The sequence below is a fragment of the Oncorhynchus kisutch genome, linkage group LG8 (assembly GCF_002021735.2).
Source record: "Oncorhynchus kisutch isolate 150728-3 linkage group LG8, Okis_V2, whole genome shotgun sequence".
Lineage (NCBI taxonomy): Eukaryota > Metazoa > Chordata > Actinopteri > Salmoniformes > Salmonidae > Oncorhynchus > Oncorhynchus kisutch.
Window position 1 is genome coordinate 68,923,176 of NC_034181.2, and position 15,067 is coordinate 68,938,242.

The 15,067-nt window shown below is 51.1% G+C and overlaps 1 protein-coding gene across 1 annotated transcript in view; it reads right to left on the bottom strand.

The window, feature by feature from the left end:
- Nucleotides 1-15,067, bottom strand: part of gse1b (Gse1 coiled-coil protein b) — a 416,891-nt gene that overhangs the window by 17,249 nt on the left and 384,575 nt on the right. Inside the window, exons 5-6 of the mRNA XM_031831040.1 lie at nt 3,189-3,355; nt 2,774-2,974 (exon numbers count right to left, since the gene is read on the bottom strand). Of these exons, the coding sequence (XP_031686900.1) occupies nt 2,774-2,974; nt 3,189-3,355 (368 nt within the window). The remainder of the gene's footprint in view (nt 1-2,773; nt 2,975-3,188; nt 3,356-15,067) is intronic.

Sequence of the window (15,067 nt, forward strand, 5' to 3'; positions counted from 1 at the left end):
TGGAGAGGAGGGAGTTGAAAGGAAAGATAGAGAGGGAGAGAGACAGAGCGATGGAGAGGAGGGAGTTGAAAGGAAAGAGAGAGGGAGAGAGAGACAGAGCGATGGAGAGGAGGGAGTTGAAAGGAAAGAGAGAGGGAGAGACAGAGTGATGGAGAGGAGGGAGTTGAAAGGAAAGATAGAGAGGGAGAGAGACAGAGCGATGGAGAGGAGGGAGTTGAAAGGAAAGATAGAGAGGGAGAGAGAGAGACAGAGCGATGGAGAGGAGGGAGTTGAAAGGAAAGATAGAGAGGGAGAGAGACAGAGTGATGGAGAGGAGGGAGTTGAAAGGAAAGATAGAGAGGGAGAGAGACAGAGTGATGGAGAGGAGGGAGTTGAAAGGAAAGATAGAGAGGGAGAGAGACAGAGCGATGGAGAGGAGGGAGTTGAAAGGAAAGAGAGAGGGAGAGAGAGAGACAGAGCGATGGAGAGGAGGGAGTTGAAAGGAAAGAGAGAGGGAGAGACAGAGTGATGAGAGGAGGGAGTTGAAAGGAAAGATAGAGAGGGAGAGAGACAGAGCGATGGAGAGGAGGGAGTTGAAAGGAAAGAGAGAGGGAGAGACAGAGTGATGGAGAGGAGGGAGTTGAAAGGAAAGATAGAGAGGGGAGAGAGACAGAGCGATGGAGAGGAGGGTGTTGAAAGGAAAGAGAGAGGGAGAGAGAGAGACAGAGCGATGGAGAGGAGGGAGTTGAAAGGAAGATAGAGAGGGAGAGAGAGAGACAGAGCGATGGAGAGGAGGGAGTTGAAAGGAAAGATAGAGAGGGAGAGAGACAGAGTGATGGAGAGGAGGGAGTTGAAAGGAAAGATAGAGAGGGAGAGAGACAGAGTGATGGAGAGGAGGGAGTTGAAAGGAAAGATAGAGAGGGAGAGAGACAGAGCGATGGAGAGGAGGGAGTTGAAAGGAAAGAGAGAGGGAGAGAGAGAGACAGAGCGATGGAGAGGAGGGAGTTGAAAGGAAAGAGAGAGGGAGAGACAGAGTGATGGAGAGGAGGGAGTTGAAAGGAACGATAGAGAGGGAGAGAGACAGAGCGATGGAGAGGAGGGAGTTGAAAGGAAAGAGAGAGGGAGAGAGAGAGAGACAGAGCGATGGAGAGGAGGGAGTTGAAAGGAAAGATAGAGAGGGAGAGAGAGAGACAGAGCGATGGAGAGGAGGGAGTTGAAAGGAAAGATAGAGAGGGAGAGAGACAGAGCGATGGAGAGGAGGGTGTTGAAAGGAAAGAGAGAGGGAGAGAGAGAGACAGAGCGACGGAGAGGAGGGAGTTGAAAGGAAAGATAGAGAGGGAGAGAGAGAGACAGAGCGATGGAGAGGAGGGAGTTGAAAGGAAAGATAGAGAGGGAGAGAGACAGAGCGATGGAGAGGAGGGAGTTGAAAGGAAAGATAGAGAGGGAGAGAGACAGAGTGATGGAGAGGAGGGAATTGAAAGGGAGAGAGAGTGAGAGAGACAGAGCGATGGAGAGGAGGGAATTGAAAGGGAGAGAGAGTGAGAGAGAGCAATGGAGAGGAGGGAGTTGAAAGGAAAGAGAGAGGGAGAGAGAGAGACAGAGCGATGGAGAGAAGGGAGTTGAAAGGGAGAGAGAGTGAGAGAGAGCGATGGAGAGGATGGAGTTGAAAGGAAAGAGAGAGGGAGAGAGACAGAGCGATGGAGAGGAGGGAATTGAAAGGAAAGATAGAGGGAGAGAGAGAGCAATGGAGAGGAGGGAGTTGAAAGGAAAGATAGAGAGGGAGAGAGAGAGACAGAGCGATGGAGAGGAGGGAGTTGAAAGGAAAGATAGAGAGGGAGAGAGACAGAGTGATGGAGAGGAGGGAGTTGAAAGGAAAGATAGAGAGGGAGAGAGAGAGACAGAGCGATGGAGAGGAGGGAGTTGAAAGGAAAGATAGAGAGGGAGAGACAGAGCGATGGAGAGGAGGGAATTGAAAGGGAGAGAGAGTGAGAGAGAATATAACAGTGAGTGTCCCAGTTAACCAGTGTTTACATCATTAACCTGAGCTGTGTCTCTCCATGGGAGGGGGCATTAGAGGGTCAGCCAACCTGTCAAATAACCTCAATCAACCCCACACAGCACACTGCTGACAGCAGCCACACTTCACTCTCTTTGGATGTGTGTGTTTCAGAGAGAGCGAGTGAGATCGAGAGAGAGAGGGAGAGAAAGAATGCGAGAAAAGGTGTGTGTGTGTGTGTGTGTGTGTGTGTTTGTGGATGAGAGAGAGAAAGAGTGAGCAAATGTGTGTGTGTGTTGTCAGTCTGATGTCTGTGTCTGTCTGTCTCTGCGTGGCTCATCTCCTCATTAACTCCATTACTGTGCTGTGTGTGATGGCTTCTGCCCTCCTCTCATCCTGCTGTGCTGCTGACATAGCACGGTCATGCACCCTGTCCCATAGCCTACAGCACATCACCCCCCCCCCCCACCCACACACACACACGCCCGCAAACAACAGGATCGAATTATAACTAAGCACTACCCGTCTCCATCAATTCTATGCCTTGTCATCAAACTGTCTGTCCACAGAAAACAGGACGAGAGGCTAACTGGGGCTGTCTCAGCATCCCTGGAGGTAATAGCCACTGACAACAACATCAAACACTAGCTAGCATGTTTTTATCCCAAGCCTTGAGTGTTAGCAAGCACTGGAAACTGAAAGAGTACCAAAGACTAGAGGCAATTCAAAGGTTCTGTTAGCACCCCTACCTAGCAGTAGCAGTCTTGTTGCTGATCGACGAGTGTTATCCTGACTCACCTATAGGGGGCGAAGGAGGGATGTGGCAGGTAGGAGGGATGGTAGTAGGCGGCGGCTGCGGCGGCGGTGGCGGGGTCCAGGCCCAGGGGCAGTCCAGAAGACATGCGGAGGTCCTCGGCCGTGGCGTAGGGGCGGAACCCCCGCAGGTACTCCTCTGGTACACCACCAGGGGGCACTCCATGGGGCAGCTGCCTGGGCAGACTGGTGAGAGGAGAGGGAGAGAGGGAAGGAAGTATATAGGAATAATGAAGGAAGATGAGGGGTAGGGAGAGGAGGAAGAGAAGGAGGGAGGGGAATAGGAAGCGAGGGGATTTACTTAGTTAATTGTATTTGATCATTATAAATACACCTTATAAAAGACAGGGTAGGACAGAGTGTACTGTCAGCGCTGTACTGTACAGGCAATGTTACTGACTTGAGGGGCTGGAAGCGTGCGTCCTGCATGACAGCACCGGGGCTCAGGCCAAAGGCATAGGGGTTTCCTATGAGGTGAGCAGGGACTGAGGGGCCACCTTTCTCCTGCTGGTGGGGCGCCTCTGCTCCCAGACGCTCCCTACTGACCCCACGAGGGCCCGAGTCAGCCTGAGAGAAAGAGAGAGAGCGAGAGGGGAAGGAGAGAGGGAGAAGCACAGTCTTAGTAATTGTTCCCGGGGGCCTGTGACCGACACGGTTGTCCAACTACATGGACCACATCCTGGGGATGAGAGGAGGGAAGAATAGGCCCCTCTCTCCATCTCCTGCTGCCTCCTTCCCTTCTCTCTTCCTGGAAACACACAGAAATGGAGAGCTCTCGTCATTCTAAGCAAGGCTAGTCATCTGCTCTCTGAAGAGGACACCGTGAAATGGAGGAAAATCAACAGTCACAGACATTCCTCAGCACCAAGCAGACACGAGCTCCTTTACACTGCATCACATCCTCTACTGCTGCTACTGCTCTCTTACTTCACAGTCTTGTTCAGGACATATGATGTAGGTGTGGTAGAGACACTGAAGCAGTAGTCTGAGCCTCTTCTAGCCAGCACACTGACTGTGATCCTGACAACAGAGCAGGAGTGTGTGTGTCTAGAGATGAGCCATGCTAGAACATCAACTGGCGGTGAAAACAAAGTCCACAGCATTCTCTCTCTCTCTCACATACAAATACCCTCTGTGTTTCTCTCTCACATACAAATACCCTCTGTGTTTCTCACACACACACACACACACACACACACACACACACACACACACACACACACACACACACACACACACACACACACACACACACACACACACACACACACACACTGTTTCAGCCCAACAAAGGCAACCCACAGAGAGAAAAGGGGAGAAGGCAGTAAAACTTTGGTTTGTCTCTGCCTACATATCCACTTACAGCATTTAGTCCAGGGTATGGATAGAGGGGGAGGGAGAAGAGCAGCATTTAGTCCAGGGTATGTAGAGAGGGGGAGGGAGAAGAGCAGCATTTAGCCCAGGGTATGTAGAGAGGGGGAGGGAGAAGAGCAACATTTAGTCCAGGGTATGGAGAGGGAGAAGAGCAGCATTTAGTCCAGGGTATGGAGAGAGGGGGAGGGAGAAGAGCAGTTTTTAGTCCAGGGTATGGAGAGGGAGAAGAGCAGCATTTAGTTCAGGGTATGGAGAGAGGGGGAGGGAGAAGAGCAACATTTAGTCCAGGGTATGGGGAGGGGGGGAGGGAGAAGAGCAACATTTAGTCCAGGGTATGGGGAGGGAGAAGAGCAGCATTTACTCCAGGGTATGGAGAGAGGGAGAAGAGCAGTATTTAGTCCAGGGTATGGAGAGAGGGGGAAGGAGAAGAGCAACATTTAGTCCAGGGTATGGAAAGAGGGGGGAGGGAGAAGAGCAGTATTTAGTCCAGGGTATGGAGAGGGAGAAGAGCAGCATTTAGTTCAGGGTATGGAGAGAGGGGGAGGGAGGGAGAAGAGCAACATTTAGTCCAGGGTATGGGGAGGGGGGAGGGAGAAGAGCAACATTTATTCCAGGGTATGGGGAGGGAGAAGAGCAGCATTTAGTCCAGGGTATGGAGAGAGGGGGAGGGAGAAGAGCAACATTTAGTCCAGGGTATGGAGAGAGGGGGAGGGAGAAGAGCAACATTTAGTCCAGGGTATGGAGAGGGAGAAGAGCAGCATTTAGTCCAAGGTATGGAGAGAGGGAGAAAAGCAGCATTTTGTCCAGGGTATGGAGAGGGAGAAGAGCAGCATTTAGTCCAGGGTATGGAGAGAGGGAGAAAAGCAGCATTTAGTCCAGGGTATGGAGAGAGGGAGAAAAGCAGCATTTAGTCCAGGGTATGGAGAGAGGGAGAAAAGCAGCTTTTAGTCCAGGGTATGGAGAGAGGGAGAAAAGCAGCATTTAGTCCAGGGTATGGAGAGAGGGAGAAAAGCAGCATTTAGTCCAGGGTATGGAGAGAGGGGGAGGGAGAAGAGCAACATTTAGTCCAGGGTATGGAGAGGGAGAAGAGCAGCATTTAGTCCAGGGTATGGAGAGGGAGAAGAGCAGCATTTAGTCCAGGGTATGGAGAGGGAGAAGAGCAGCATTTAGTCCAGGGTATGGAGAGAGGGAGAAAAGCAGCATTTAGTCCAGGGTATGGAGAGAGGGGGGGGAGAATAGCAACATTTAGTCCAGGGTATGAAGAGAGGGGGAGGGAGAAGAGCAACATTTAGTCCAGGGTATGGAGAGGGAGAAGAGCAGCATTTAGTCCAAGGTATGGAGAGAGGGAGAAAAGCAGCATTTTGTCCAGGGTATGGAGAGGGAGAAGAGCAGCATTTAGTCCAGGGTATGGAGAGAGGGAGAAAAGCAGCATTTAGTCCAGGGTATGGAGAGAGGGAGAAAAGCAGCATTTAGTCCAGGGTATGGAGAGAGGGAGAAAAGCAGCATTTAGTCCAGGGTATGGAGAGAGGGAGAAAATCAGCATTTAGTCCAGGGTATGGCGAAAGGGAGAAGAGCAGCATTTAGTCCAGGGTATGGAGAGAGGGAGAAGAGCAGCATTTAGTCCAGGGTATGGAGAGAGGGAGAAGAGCAGCATTTAGTCCAGGGTATGGAGAGAGGGGGAGGGAGAAGAGCAACATTTAGTCCAGGGTATAGAGAGGGAGCAGAGCTGCATTTAGTTCAGGGTATGGAGAGAGGGGGAGGGAGAAGAGCAACATTTAGTCCAGGGTATGGGGAGGGGGGGAGGGAGAAGAGCAACATTTAGTCCAGGGTATGGGGAGGGAGAAGAGCAGCATTTAGGCCAGGGTATGGAGAGGGAGAAGAGCAGCATTTAGTCCAGGGTATGGAGAGAGGGGGAGGGAGAAGAGCAACATTTAGTCCAGGGTATGGGGAGGGGGGGAGGGAGAAGAGCAACATTTAGTCCAGGGTATGGAGAGGGAGAAGAGCAGCATTTAGTCCAGGCTATGGAGAGAGGGGGAGGGAGAAGAGCAGCATTTCTTCCAGGGTATGGAGAGAGGGGAAGGGAGAAGAGCAACATTTAGTCCAGGGTATAGAGAGAGGGGGAGGGAGAACAGCAACATTTAGTCCAGGGTATGGAGAGGGAGAAGAGCAGCATTTAGTCCAGGGTATGGAGAGAAGGGGAGGGAGAAGAGCAGCATTTAGTCCAGGGTATGGAGAGAGGGGGAGGGAGAAGAGCTACATTTAGTCCAGGGTATGGAGAGAGGGGGGGGGGGAGAATAGCAACATTTAGTCCAGGGTATGAAGAGAGGGGGAGGGAGAATAGCAGTATTTAGTCCAGGGTATGGAGAGGGGGAAGAGCAGCATTTAGTCCAAGGTATGGAGAGAGGGAGAAAAGCAGCATTTAGTCCAGGGTATGGAGAGGGAGAAGAGCAGCATTTAGTCCAGGGTATGGAGAGAGGGAGAAAAGCAACATTTAGTCCAGGGTATGGAGAGAGGGGGGGGGGGATAGCAACATTTAGTCCAGGGTATGAAGAGAGGGGGAGGGAGAAGAGCAACATTTAGTCCAGGGTATGGAGAGAGGGGGGGGGGGGAATAGCAACATTTAGTCCAGGGTATGAAGAGAGGGGGAGGGAGAAGAGCAACATTTAGTCCAGGGTATGGAGAAGGAGAAGAGCAGCATTTAGTCCAGGGTATGGAGAGAGGGAGAAAAGCAGCATTTAGTCCAGGGTATGGAGAGAGGGAGAAAAGCAGCATTTAGTCCAGGGTATGGAGAGAGGGAGAAAAGCAGCATTTAGTCCAGGGTATGGAGAGAGGGAGAAAAGCAGCATTTAGTCCAGGGTATGGAGAGAGGTAGAAAAGCAGCATTTAGTCCAGGGTATGGAGAGAGGGAGAAAAGCACCATGTGAGGGCTCTTGGAGAGAAACGGAACAGAGAGAAGGAAGTGGGTAGAGGATGATGGTAGAGAATGTCCAGGGATGAGAGTGGTTATTCCCTCTCATCTGGACCCTCCTCACCCCACACACCAGATAATAGGAGAGGTAAGAGCTAGGGTACTGTTGCCATTAAAACACTGACAAAGGCAGGGGAAGGAGGGAGGAAGCTGTCCTGCTAAATTAACCCCAAGGATCCCTGGGAATAGAGGGAGGCTTTTCTACATCACTGTGTGTGTGTATAGTATGTTAGTGTGTGTGTGTGTACAGTATGTGTGTGAGTGTGTGTGTGTGTCTCTTTCCACTGTCACTGAGAAAACACAACCCATTTAGTTCCATTTACCCCTACCACCAGTCCCATTATGCTCACCCCTTCAAACCATTACCCCCACCCCCTCAGCCAATGACCCGGGGTGACACTAATGCAAACCATTACCCCCACCCCCTCAGCCAATGACCCGGGGTGACACTAATGCAAACCATTACCCCCACCCCCTCAGCCAATGACCCGGGGTGACACTAATGCAAACCATTACCCCCACCCCCTCAGCCAATGACCCGGGGTGACACTAATGCTAACCATTACCCCCACCCCCTCAGCCAATGACCCGGGGTGCACTAATGCAAACCATTACCCCCACCCCCTCAGCCAATGACCCGGGGTGACACTAATGCAAACCATTACCCCCACCCCCTCAGCCAATGACCCGGGGTGACACTAATGCAAACCATTACCCCCACCCCCTCAGCCAATGACCCGGGGTGACACTAATGCAAACCATTACCCCCACCCCCTCAGCCAATGACCCGGGGTGACACTAATGCAAACCATTACCCCCACCCCCTCAGCCAATGACCCGGGGTGACACTAATGCAAACCATTACCCCCACCCCCTCAGCCAATGACCCGGGGTGACACTAATGCACTAACAGTTCATATTAAATGCCTCTAATATTTGCCCCTCGTTGTTAAACATGCTTCACTGAGCAGCCAGGCAGAGTGGCCCCTGTCCCTGTCCCTCGCCCCAAACCCCCACGCCAAGCCCCGTTTCCCTAGTCCCCCCTCCTGCCCTAATGGCTGTGTTAGCGTCAGAGAGGTGGGCTCTCCCTCCCCGATGAGCAGCCAACTGGAAAAGTGGTTCAGATATGTCAAAAGAACTCAAAATCAGAGAGGCCATGAAAACGCAAGACCCCTCCCTCTCTTCCTCCATCCTCCTCGACCCTCCTTCTTCAACCCTCTCTCTTCCTCTGCCTCCTCCTCTCTCCCTCCTTCTTCAACCCTCTCTCTTCCTCTGCCTCCTCCTCTCTCCATCCTTCTTCAACCCTCTCTCTTCCTCTGCCTCCTCTCTCCATCCTCCTTCACCCTCCTTCTTCAACCCTCTCTCTTCCTCTGCCTCCTCCTCCACCCTCCTTCTTCAACCCTCTCTCTGCCTCTGCCTCCTCCCTCCCTCTGCCTCCTCCTCTCTCCATCCTCCTTCACCCCCCTTCCTCAACCCTCTCTCTTCCTCTGCCTCCTCCTCCCTCCATCCTCCTCCACCCTCCTTCCTCAACCCTCTCTCTGCCTCCTCCTCCCTCCATCCTCCTCCACCCTCCTTCCTCAACCCTCTCTCTTCCTCTGCCTCCTCCCTCCCTCTCTTCCTCCATCTCTGTCCATGGAACATTAAACGGTGGCTGTCTGGAGACAGTACAGACCTGCCTATTAGCAGGCACTCTACTGTTATTTGTGACAGGGCTGCTGACATTTAGCCCATCTCGCCCACGCACACACACACACACGCAGGCACACACACGCACTCACACACACATCCACACGCACGCACACGCACCCACACACACGCGCACCCACACAGAGCCCATCTCCCCCTTCTCCCACTGAGCGCCATATTACGTATTAGAACAGAGAGAACAGAGCTAGCCACGCCTAGCCCCTAATATCCCTGTAAATCAAGAAGAGAGGCTATGTGGCAGTGCCTGCCTGCCTGTCTGTCTCCTCGCTAGTCACCACAGTGAAATGGTACCAAACAACATCTGTTAGAGGGCCACCAGGAAAAGAGGATTTGTGTGTTTTCTCTGCCTCTAATCCGGCTGTTCTGATGCATCTGGATTCAATCATGACCCCACAGAGTGTCGGGAAGAATGTCTTTTCATAGTTTTAACATGAGCCTGATTAGTGTTGATAACAGGCAGCCATGTTGAAAATGGTATTTTAAAATGTGTCCTTTCAAAATGATTATTTGATTCACAGTTAAAGTCAGAAGTTTACATACACTTAGGTTGGAGTCATTAAAACTCGTTTTTCAACAACTCCACACATTTATTATAGTTTGGCAAGTCGGTTAAGACATCTACTTTGTGCAAGTAATTTTCCCAACAATTGTTTACAGACAGATTATTTAACTTATAATTCACTATATCACAATTCCAGTGGGTCAGAAGTTTACATACAATATATCCACATCATTTTCCTCCCTCATGATGCCATCTATTTCGTGAAGTGCACCAGTCCTTCCTGCAGCAAAGCACCCCCACAACATGATGCTGCCACCCCCCTTACTTCACGGTTGGGATGGTGTTCTTCAGCTTGCAAACCTCCCCCTTTTCCCTCCAAACATAACAATGGTCATTATGGCCAAACAGTTATATTTTTGTTTCATCAGACCAGAGGACATTTCTCCAGAAAGTACGATCTTTGTCCCCAAGTGCAGTCACAAACCGTAGTCCGTCTTTTTTATGGCGGTTTTGGAGCAGTGGCTTCTTCCTTGCTGAGCGGCCATTCAGGTCATGTCAATATAGGACTTGTTTTATTGTGGATATAGATACTTTGTACCTGTTTCCTCCAGCATTTTCACAAGGTCCTTTTGCTGTTGTTCTGGGATTGATTTGCACTTTTCGCTTCATCTCTAGGAGACAGAACGCGTCTCCTTCCTGAGCGGTATGACGGATGCGTGGTCCCATCGTGTTTATACTTGCGTACTATTGTTTGTACAGATGAACGTGGTACCTTCAGGTGTTTGGAAATTGCTCCCAAGGATGAATCAGACTTGTGGAGGTCTACCATTTTTTTCTGAGATCTTGGCTGATTTCTTTTGATTTTCCCATGATGTCAAGCAAAGAGGCACAGAGTTTGAAGGTAGGCCTTGAAATACATCCACAGGTACACCTCCAATTGACTCAAATTATGTCAATTAGCCTATCAGAAGCTTCGAAAGCCATGACATTATTTTCTGTAATTTTCCAAGCTGTTTAAAGGCACAGTCAACTTAGTGTATGTAAACTTCTGACCCACTGGAATTGTGATACAGTGAATTATAAGTGAAATAATCTGTCTGTCAACAATTGTTGGAGTGTATGTAAACTTCTGACTTCAACTGTACATATAGGTAGGGGTAAAGTGACTAGGTAACAGGTAACAGCAGTAGCAGTAGCAGAGTATGTGATGAGTCAAAAGAGTCTAAATGATTCCTCTATATTATAGTACAATGGCTGTTATACTGTATCTAAAACAAAGAAAGAAACAATATATGAAATAGAATATAACATGCCCTCTGGTGGCCAAGTTACACTATTGCTATTGATTGGGTGCTCTCTCCTCCTCAGGTTGTTTACACACACACACACATACACACTCACGAATGCACCCACACACACACGCACAGACTTGGTGGAGTCTCAGAGGCTAGTGGATGCCTCTTGGGCCAAAGCAAAAATAAAAGATGCCTCCTGTAGCGCCTGTCTACAACCTGCGTGAGTGTGTGAGTGTCTGGTTGACTGTGCATCCTGTGTCTTTTGTCTGAGGGGAGGATAACATTAACCCCCCCCCCCCCCAAATCCTCCTCCCCAAAAACTGGGCTGCAGAGTCCACAGGAGTCAACAAGAGCAGGGTTAGAGCACAGAGCACTGACACCCTCTGAGCCACAGACCTCTCTCTACTCCTCTCTCTCTCTCTCTCTCTGTCGACCTCCGCCGCCCCCCTATCCTCTCTCCTACTCTCTATATGAGAAACAACACCAGTTATCAGAGCCTGCTAAACCATCCTACAGCAGAACAGAAGCAATCAGCCAGTACAACACACAGACTATTGATGAGCTGTTGGGATGACTTTACTGGCAGACAGGAGGCAGAACAGAGATGAATAGAGACTGACTGACAAACACAGGCTGAGAGACAAAAGACTCACTGCATGGCGCCTGCTGCTACTGGGCTGTGTGTATGTGTGTCACTAAGGGGCCTCTCTAATGATGATGGAGGACTCTTCTCTTGCTGTTTGTGTGCTGGGCTGACAGGATGACCCCCCCCCCCCCCCCCACACACCATCTTTCCCTGACCTTTAGCCCTGCTGGAGGCTTCACTCCAAAAATGTGCCCTTATTTCTCAGACTCACTGTGCAACAAAAACAATCTGATACGGATACACACCCTCACACCCAGGCTGCCCCCTCTGTGTAAGCCTGGGCCCTGGTGGCCCCCTGGTGAGGGGTGGGAGACCCCGCGTATGGGAGGGCGCTCATTTATGCCTCTCTGATGGAGCCATGAATCTAAAAAGCAATTACAGGCAGCAGCGGGAACAAACTCTGGCAGTCATTGAAGCAAAATACCAACGCGCCTCAACCTCTCGTCACCTCCCATCTCTCCCTCCTCTCACCCTCCTCTCGCCTCCCCTCTCCCCTCTCCTCTCACCCTCCTCTCCCCTCCCCTCTCACCCTCCTCTCGCCCTCCTCTCGCCTCCCCTCTCACCCTCCTCTCGCCCTCCTCTCGCCTCCCCTCTCCCCTCTCCTCTCACCCTCCTCCCCCCTCCCCTCTCACACTCCTCTCCCCTCCCCTCTCACCCTCCTCTCGCCCTCCTCTCGCCTCCCCTCTCCTCTCACCCTCGCCACCCCTCACCCTCCTCTCACCCTCCTCTCGCCTCCCCTCTCACCTCTCCTCTCACCCTCGTCTCACCTCCCCTCTCACCCTCCTCTCGCCTCTCCTCCCCTCTCACCTCTCCTCTCACCCTCGTCTCACCTCCCCTCTTGCCCTCCTCTCGCCTCCACTCTCCTCTCACCCTCGTCTCACCTCCCCTCTCACCCTCCTCTCGCCTCCCATCTCACCCTCCTCTCACCTCCCCTCTCACTCTCCTCTCCTCTCACCTTCCCTCTCACCCTCCTCTCACCCTCGCCACCCCTCACCCTCCTCTCACACTCCTCTCGCCTCCCCTCTCACCCTCCTCTCGCCTCCCCTTCACCCTCCTCTCGCCTCCCTTCTCACTCTCCTCTCCTCTCACCTTCCCTCTCACCCTCCTCTCACCCTCGCCACCCCTCACCCTCCTCTCGCCTCCCCTCACCTCCCCTTTCACCCTCCTCTAACCCTCCCCTCACCTCCCCTCTCACCCTCCCCTCACCTCCCCTCTCACTAGTGGTGTAACGGACCGTAGTTGGTCCGTGATCCACACGGATCACCCCCCACGGTTCGGCACGTATGTCATCCGCGTATCAATTGCAAAGTTTAACCATCATAATGTGAAATACAGTTCCGCTGTTACTTTATAAAGTCCTAATTCCCTAAATCTCGATGCAGAGTTGCAGTGAAAAGATAAAGACAAGATAGATGCTGTGTTTTACTCTGAAGCCTGAAGGTTGATGGGATGATTTTTTTAAAAGCAGTTGCGTGTACTGTTCACGTGTGTGAACGGGGCCTGTTGAATCAATCCTGGATGGTCACGTAGCAAAAAGCAAAGAAGAAGAAAAGAGCCGTGAGGAGCTGAAGAACTGCTCATGTATTGGAGCATTTCCCTGTCAAATATGATGACGGAAGAAGGGTGGTGGACAACACCGTTACTGTGTGTAGGTATTATGCCACAAGAAAGCCGTATGATCATGGAAATACATTCAGCATGGCCACACATTCAGAGCGTCATCACCCTGGTGTGTCAGGGTTCTCACCGCGACATTTAAGCAGCCCTTTGCTGCAGAATCAGACGAGGCTAAAGCCATCACCAAATCTATTGGGACATTTATCGCTGCAGACATGAGGCCATACTCTGTTGTGGAAAACAAAGGTTTTCAAAATATGGTGAAAGTGCTTGAGTCACGCTACGAAATCCCCTGCCGCACCCACTTCAGTATGAAGATTGTGCCAGATCTTAATGAACAGGAACAGATTAAAATTGTTGATTAATTATCTAAGGCATCCTTTGTTGCCCACACCACAGAGGAGTGGACCTCCAGGGCAATGGAAACCTACGTGACTGTGACTGCTCACTACACCACAGAGGAGTGGACCTCCAAGGTAACAGAAAGCTACATGACTGTGACTGTTCACTACACCACAGAGGAGTGGACCTCCAAGGTAACAGAAAGCTATGTGACTGTGACTGCTCACAACACCACAGAGGAGTGGACCTCCAGGGTAACAGAAAGCTACGTGACTGTGACTGTTCACTACACCACAGAGGAGTGGACCTTCAGGGTAACAGAAAGCTACGTGACTGTGACTGCTCACAACACCACAGAGGAGTGGACCTCCAGGGTAACAGAAAGCTACGTGACTGTGACTGTTCACTACACCACAGAGGAGTGGACCTCCAGGGTAACAGAAAGCTACGTGACTGTGACTGCTCACTACACAGAAACCTACGTGACTGTGACTGTTCACTACACCACAGAGGAGTGGACCTCCAGGGTAACAGAAAGCTACGTGACTGTGACTGCTCACTACACCACAGAGGAGTGGACCTCCAGGGTAACAGAAAGCTACGTGACTGTGACTGTTCACTACACCAGAGGAGTGGACCTCCAAGGTAACAGAAAGCTACATGACTGTGACTGTTCACTACACCACAGAGGAGTGGACCTCCAAGGTAACAGAAAGCTACGTGACTGTGACTGTTCACTACACCACAGAGGAGTGGACCTCCAGGGTAACAGAAAGCTACGTGACTGTGACTGTTCACTACACCACAGAGGAGTGGACCTCCAGGGTAACAGAAAGCTACGTGACTGTGACTGTTCACTACACCACAGAGGAGTGGACCTCCAGGGTAACAGAAAGCTACGTGACTGTGACTGCTCACAACACCACAGAGGAGTGGACCTCCAGGGTAACAGAAAGCTACGTGATTGTGACTGTTCACTACACCACAGAGGAGTGGACCTCCAGGGCAATGGAAACCTAGGTGACTGTGACTGTTCACTACACCAGAGGAGTAGGAGATGTGAAGTCTGGTGCTACAGACACGCCCCCTCTATGAGAGTTGCACAGGCACACATCTGGCGCAGGTACTGCTAGGAGCAGTAGCAGAGTGGGAGCTAGAGAGCCCCAATAGCAATAACCCAATCACCACAGATAATGCCAAGAAACAAGTAAATACAGTGATAGAAGCTGGACTGGGGCCACAGATAGCTTGCTTTGCACGTGTGGTCAATTTAGCATCCCAAAGGGGAATCTCAGTGAACCAGATGGACCGTCTCCTTGGGAGGATCAGGAAGGTGGTTTCCTTTTTCCACAGAAGCACAACAGCCGCTCATGTGCTTAAGACCAAGCAAGAAATGTTCCAGCTACCAACCCACAAGCTCATACACAATGTCACAACAACATGGAACTCCACATGATATGTTGGAGTGCTATCTTGAGCAGCAGACAGCTGTATACTCTGCACTGACAGACAAGACCCTGAAAAAAAATAAAGACACCTTGTCTGATGATGGCTTGAAAGTGGCAGAGGAGGTCCTCCAGGTGCTCAAACCCCTCAAAACGGTTACAACCCTATTGAGCACTGAAACTGCACCGTCTGTGTCCATGATCCTACCTCTGAAAACAAGGATTCAACAATCCAAGGCCCCAAGTGAGGAACCATCCCTAGAGATGTCAAGGCTGCAATTAGAGAGGACCTGAACCCCAGGTACCCCCCTGATGTACAGGACTACCTTCATAGATGTACTGCACTGGATCCAAGGGTCAAGTCCCTGTCTGTTCAAGTCCCT